The 7303-nt window shown below is 43.6% G+C and overlaps 1 protein-coding gene across 1 annotated transcript in view; it reads right to left on the bottom strand.

The window, feature by feature from the left end:
* Positions 1 to 936: 936 nt before the first annotated feature.
* LOC119465297 (A disintegrin and metalloproteinase with thrombospondin motifs 13-like) overlaps positions 937 to 7303 on the bottom strand; it is a 31520-nt gene continuing 25153 nt past the window's right edge. Inside the window, exons 11-12 of the mRNA XM_037726091.2 lie at positions 5438 to 5551; positions 937 to 1031 (exon numbers count right to left, since the gene is read on the bottom strand). Of these exons, the coding sequence (XP_037582019.1) occupies positions 957 to 1031; positions 5438 to 5551 (189 nt within the window). The 3' untranslated portion in view covers positions 937 to 956. The remainder of the gene's footprint in view (positions 1032 to 5437; positions 5552 to 7303) is intronic.

Genomic DNA, 7303 nt, shown 5'->3' with positions numbered 1-7303 from the left:
GTATTGAACATAAAGAATCGCTGCAAGTCTTCCGCTTTGTGCTTTGTTTTGGTGAAAAGGAAATCAAAGAAAGACATATTCTGCAAAAATTTCAGAAACATAGCCCTGCAGCAAACCATGATCGCAATTCACATATGGCACCACAAAGACGCAGTGAATTCGCCCTGAATAGAGGGACCGATCCGTCCCACCGTCTACCAAAATGTCGCAGTTTTGCCCGCAAGGTGAAGCATCGATTGCTATAGCAAATTACAGCTATACGAAGTAAGGATAGCTAAATTACCAAGCCTGGCGTCACGCGCGCATGGGAAAACATGAAAACACTTCTCTCGATGATCGCGGGAACTCGCTGAAAAAACGCTGGAGTGAGGAAGCACGGCCGCAGCAGCGAGCTAATTAACCTTCGTGCTGTTTCTTGAACAACGCAAGCGCTTGGTGCACCTAGACCCTGTACTCATAGCCGATCACTTTGAAGATACGACCCGGATGGCCGCGCGCAGTGGCGCGCGCCATCAGCAGCCGCTGCCGCAGTAGAACTCCACCCACCCTCCCTCCCCTCACCCCGGTGCCTTGGCACGCGTTGGAAGACGGCGCAATTCCTACATGCTTTCCTCCCTTGCCAGATTGAGCCATAACCGGCAGCCCACCTTAGCACGCTTTCGCTCGCACACAGGGCATACGGCGGGGCGACTGTGTTATCTTATCGCCCTTGGACTTTATACGGAACGTCACGATGACGCCGACGACGACGGCAGCAATGCCCCTGGAGTGTCCAATAAATGCTATCGCAATAAACGTTTCAGAGCAACCAATGCAGTTGTGCAGGTCATGTGACGCACAGGGGGCGTAAGTACTAATGACATACTGCTAACAAAATGGAGGCACTTATTGAATTATTTAAGTAATATTTATTACTCAATTTTTGTGCACTTTTCAGTAAACGATGAACTCGTCGCTTACATACTTGATTTCTTCTTAGAGCGGTACTTCAGCAGGTCTTTTTCACTTGTACAAACACCCTGGAAACATTTCTGAAAATAAAGTCCGCGGTTGGCGTCAACAACTTTTTAAAATCTTCTGTTGTTGTTTTATTAAAAATTGGCATGCATTTTGTACGACAAAAAATTATAAACAAATGTACTAGCGCAAGGACACAGAGAAGGAAAGAATAAGCGGTGAGAGTAATTAGGTAGTTTCTTCTTGCCTGTGCGTATTCTTCAAACCAATACAAGGCCATCCAAATGGCCAGGTTGTCCTCAACTCCATAACAATACAGCGAAATGATGTCATCTTATCCGGTTTGCTGTGGAGGTGCAATATTGTTATAGAGTCAGCACGATGATTACACGTAAAACGTGTTCTCATTCTTAGGCTTTCTTGTATTACTTTCTATGCATGTTCAATCAGGGAGACTCGTCTCATAATCGAACCACCCAACATAGTGCACTCGTGCAAGCCAATGTGTTCCCTATATTTGAGATTATATTCGTTATTCTATATTTAGCATTGCTCCTTGAAACATGTATGCCTTTCAAACACAAACACACAGTTTATAACGATCTGTAGAAACCGCGCACAATATTCATTTTAGGCAACTTATTATAATAAAGAGAACGAGAAATTTTGGCATTGAATTACAGCTGTCAAATCACCCAGAAACAAAAAAAAACAATCTTTCATTGAAACTTCAGTAACTGTCGTTGAAGCAATGCGACTTGAAACCCATCATCGTGCAAGCCAACAACTTTTTTGTAAAGCAATATTTCACTTGACCCCTGGAAATGCCGCTGCTCTCATTTGCATAACATTCTCGGCATGATCACGTGACAAGAGCTCGCCGTTTCCTCCGCAAAGCGAGAAAGCTTGAAAATAATCTGTTTTATTTCAGTGCAGAACACTGCCACTTTTTGAGACGTTGCTAATTGCTTCCTATTGGTTAGTTTAGGTATTTTCATATCTAAGCACGAGTTTGTGTACCACTGGTTCAACATGTACCCAACCATTTGAGGCCACAACATCAAAATTATGGCATACGCACTAAGTCCGGCCTAACCTTACCTAAATTATCTCTCCAGAAGGAAACAATGTTTGGAATAAAGCGCCTGATTGACAGTCAATTATTCCACTATCTTTCGAATGGTTAACTTTTGAACAAGTTGCTTATAATAATGGACCTACTTCTGTCCTTCCGATTTACCCCTTCTCTCTATAATCATTTCCTCTCTCTCTTCTAGCACTTAAATTGAGACACTGCGTTAGACCGCGCTGCTACCGCGACTGGCCGAAGTTGTTACAGAAGAAGTCGTAACGTTTCTTCGCCAGAGTACGAAAAATCAGTCGTCATGACATCGCAGTCATCCCAGGGCCGTTCTATACTTTTCTTCAGATCATGAAACTCTTGCATAACAGTATCGAGATACGTTCACGAAGAATGCGCAGTTGAAACAACACTGCGCAAATGCGGAGAGCAATTCATCGTAGCCGACTCCAGGCGGACACTCCATAGGAGTTGTCTCCGTGCGCCGACTAGATCACAATAGTTGCTTGCCTGTTAGCGACGCCTGAACACTGGTCGGTACAACCACGACCGTGCTCAAGCGCTGAATCTGCTGCACGATGCTACGTTCGAGTGCGGCCGTGCCACAACCTGCAATTTGCTGCTCCATTTCTGTGCAGTGCTCAGAAATTGAAACGCGAACATTTTTTTAAACTACACAGTGGCGTTTTTAACGAGAATTAAAGTAACCGAGGGCCCAATCTTTATAAGTCATATTATAAGAAGCCGACAAACAAAGACATCAAGGACAGTATACGGGAAATTACATGTACTTATTACCTGAATGAAAGAAATTATTAAATAATGGAAATGAAAGTGGATGAAAAAACAACTGGCTGCTGGTAGAGGGCGAACCCACGTCTTCGCATTACGCGTGCGATGCTCTTACCAATTCAGCTACCGCGGCCCCGTTTTCCCATCCACGTTCTGGGGAATTTATATTTTATTTACTGGAAATAAACCTGTAAGTGTTCCACAGCGAGTGTTCCCAGGATGCTCCACATCCGCCTTCAAGGCCGTGAATGGTGGCGCTGGCGAGCACCATGTTGAGTTCTAGTAGAAAAAAAATGACATGAAATACCCTAGTAAGGGCATTTGAAAACGGCTCCGCGGTAGCTCGATTCGTAAGAGCATCGCACGCGTACTGCGAAGACATGGGGTCGTGCTCCATTTGCGGCCAGTTGTTTTTTTCATTTCAATTATTTTTATCATTTACTTAATTCAATTATTAAGCTCATGTAATTCACCCTTTACTGTCCTTAATGTATTTGCTGACTTCTTATAAATGCGTTGTGTCGCTTCCAGATTGGTCTGCATTTGTAACAGCGGATTCATTAGGCTCCAGAGCGTACACTGGGGCCTGCTCCAAGCAAGGAAACCGGATACGGAGCGATCAAACGTTGCATGCCCTTGTATTTAAGCGTAAAAGGTGTTTGTCGATGTTTGCACATTTTAGCGTTTCAGTAAGTATTCCAATACAACGATGCTTGGGAATAGCGAGAACGCATCTTAGTTGTGTGCCTGCGCGTAACTCCGCAACCATGGGCGCCGATGAACGAGAATATTTTTTTTGTCGACGCGGACCTACGGCACAATTGACGAAGCGAGCGATTTCGTGGCGAGAAACTTTCAGCTTCACTTTTTGACAGGAAACACGTTCGCATGTGTGAGAAACATTTTAATGCCGAAGACGTTTTTCGTGCAGACGAGAGACGAGTGATAGATGTGTCACTGCAATGGGGCCCTAATGGGGCGCCATTCCGAGGGCTTTTTAAGGGCTGCCAGCTTTGCTTGTCTAAGCCGGAAAAAAACAGCCTCGTCTAGTGACGAAGTATCGCCTACTAACACGATAGCTATTGTAGCCACCGCGTCATAAGTGATTTGCGGTGGCAGCCGTTCCACCCATTCCTTTAACAAACAAACTGTGTTGCAGTGGGATGCGTGAGAAGCACAGATCATAATTACTAACCAAGGAGGTCTTAGATTATTTATTCATACTGCGACAGAGTTTCCTACCAAGGAATTTTAATTCATTGAAGTGGACATTTTTATTTTTCTAAAAGTCAGATTGATCTGGTTTACTACAAGAAACTTTGGCAGCCGTGATACCTCCGTAGCTACATCGTTCTGCTCATAAGCGCGCGGTCTCGGCTTCCGAAGCCCTTCCGAACGGCGGTTAATAAATGCCCGATTTTAGGACAATAAACATCATCAATAATCAAATATACAAAATTAGTTCGTGCAACAGAAAACAAGAATGTAAGCCATGCCTTTCATGATCAGAACAAGCGCGCGGACTTAACGGGCTTCTCCCACTTGTGCAAAGGTAGCTCAGCGTGCGGGGTACTTGGCTTTGTCCTCCAACGTGACAGCTATAATAAACGCGAATCACGGCGTAAGCTTACAGGGACAAAAATGTGGAGCTAGTTAGCAAGAATTCTTGTTAAAAAAGTTAGGAGTGCACACGCGAGCGCAAGAAGAGGGTGTAGCGGCAGCAACATCGGCGCTACATCAAAATTAAGTAGACGCTTGCGTCTACACGAGGATGATGCGGCTGGAATGCGCCGACACGGGTTAGCGTTCCGAGACAGATTAAAAATGCTACACTCGTCGGCACAAGGGAAACGGACAAGACACACACAATCACACATACACGAACGCACTCACGCACCTGTTGTGTTAGACATACACATTTAACGCGCGCTAAATTATTTTCCCTAATGCTACCGCTACGTGTCCCGTTTTCCAACGCGATCAAATAAATGGGGGAGGCACGCCATTGTTCGTGACAGATTGGTGCGATCGTGCTGTCTAACGAACATTGGGCGGCAAATGGATGCCATTCTACATGTTCCAGGGCCTCTTGTGGCCCCTTCTGCCCTTACATAAAGTTTTCGAGTAAGCTTCCTGACTAGAAGGAAAGTATTGAAGGTCCCCGGTCATACAATGTTGGTCGAGTACTTTGTGTGTGCGTGTGTGTGTGTGTGTTTGTGACGCTGGTGCGCAACATCTACATAAATACATAAAATTGCATGACGTAGATGCTGTGCAGAACGGTGTCAGTTGCTTGTAAAGGAGTTCGCATAACATTAATTTGAACACTCCGTGGGATCTGGATTATTTTTCTGGTTACAATTATTCGGAGAGTCCGCCCTAACCGGCACATAACGGACTTATTGTTTTGCTCAGCGGTTCCGGTTCAGCTTGAAAATGCTTTACATAATTGATAAACTGGTGAATTTATTCCGCCTGCTGTTCACATGCGTTCACACATGTTCACGTATATTATTTGTAGCATGCTCGTTATCTACTTATCTCCAAGATATTTGATCCTTTCCAAACATATGTTTCATCTAAATGCACATGGTACAATTTTCTTACCTTTTTGTAACTGCAAGGCATGTAGTCAAGCATTGGGTGGAGATTACACGCGTATTTTCCACTTCGCAGCAAGGCACAGCACTTCATTTTGCAAGTGCTCTTAAGACGAAAGTCCTATACAGAAGAAGTCGATCCAGAAGAGGTAACTGATAAGGAATACATGATGCCACCAAGTACAAGTACACTTTACGAAAAACAAAACCATCTAAATGTACAATGCAGTACAAAGAGAAAAGAAAAGAATATAAAGTACCATAATAACTCACATGAACTCCAAATCTAAATACATTTGGTGCGCAGGTATTACATAGTAAGGCATGCGTTGAGCGACGGATCGAAAATTGCAGTCACTATGCTGGAGACCTTCGACACAGCCTAGCGTAAAGTTTCCTTTGAGTTTTTACATGGATTACACTGGTGTCAATCACCTTATAATAAAAATAAAATACCGTTACCTATTGGCAAGTGAGGCGTAACACACCTTCTGGAGTTTTAGTTTCACCACTCGAAAATAGTCCACACATGCGCGGTGATAATTTAGGCCAGGTTGCGCCAAAACGTTTGATATTGGGAGAATACGTAGGGTAATAATTAGGATAATTTAGGCCAGGCTCCGCTAAGAAGTGTGGCATAGAGATAATACGTAGCAGTTATTCGTCTCTGCTGAAATAATGCTTGTCTTGCACCTTACCGATAGTCGGGGATACCTTCACACACCTGCGGTTTTACCTGCTTGTACCGGTATTTTGATTTTTGCATTTTTCATCCTATTTCTGCATCTTTCACATGCACTACTGTATGGTAACTCTGTGAATTATCGGGCGCAATGACATGAAATGCACTTTTCGATAAAGAAGGATTTTTGCCAAGTCTGGTGAATCACCATATAAGCGCACAGTTGGAGTACCAGCTCTTACCATATAAATTTGATAGTATTCGCAGCACATATGTTTTAGGGAAATAAGATTTCTTTCTCGACAGGTCACCCCTATGTTCGTAACTGCTAAGGCTGGCTTTCTGTGTTTCCATTTATTTATGTTCTCGCCTTCACATCCCCAAGCGTATGACTCTAAATACATACACTCGCTGTAGGTCTCAGAATGTTCGGGCCATTAGATACTATCAAGAATGGCTAGCGCGCACCTTAGCATGGTTGGAAATATTAGTCATGCTATTTGCTTTCGATCGGCGCCACAAATGTGGAAATCAGAGTGTCTTTTGTACTCCAGTATTTTCTTTACGAAACGTAGCCTGTTTTTTGTTTTTTTTTACTGCGACAGCAATAAAGTGCTCAAAAGTTGGTTTGCCTTGCTCTGGTCCGTCCATCCATCCCATACGTGTGCCCGTCAATTATGTTACATCAACGGCGACCGATGTCGTCATTGATGACACATAACGATGAGATTTTTTGTCATTAGGACACCTCGTCCTGGCCAACTTCGCCATTGCCATATCCACGTGAAGAAAAAAAAAAGACGCAGTTTCACCCGATAGAGGAAGCATCGAATTGCGATAGGCAATTAGTAGAGCTATACGTAGTAAGGGAAGTAGTTTTATCAGCTGCATAAATTTGGACGCATTCACTTAAAACTATAACCCTATAAGTATGGTCAAAATGTGGCCTGGCCATTTGAAATTGAATAAAATAACAACTCGTACAAAAAATTTCGGAACACTGCCACCCATTCTGCCCCAGGTGTTAAAATTTCCCGTCGCGTGAAGGCGTTTCAAAATCAAGAAAGTGGTCTAGTCAACTCTAATTCTATTGTCCTCATATTTTTGTCGTACGAAGCCTCCGTGGTCCGACTGCGCGTCGTATTTCTATTGATCTTGAACAAATAGTTATCAGGTATTTTTCTCTTTGCA

The sequence above is a fragment of the Dermacentor silvarum genome, chromosome 9 (assembly GCF_013339745.2).
Source record: "Dermacentor silvarum isolate Dsil-2018 chromosome 9, BIME_Dsil_1.4, whole genome shotgun sequence".
Classification (NCBI taxonomy): domain Eukaryota; kingdom Metazoa; phylum Arthropoda; class Arachnida; order Ixodida; family Ixodidae; genus Dermacentor; species Dermacentor silvarum.
This window is presented reverse-complemented; position numbering and strand designations above follow the sequence as displayed.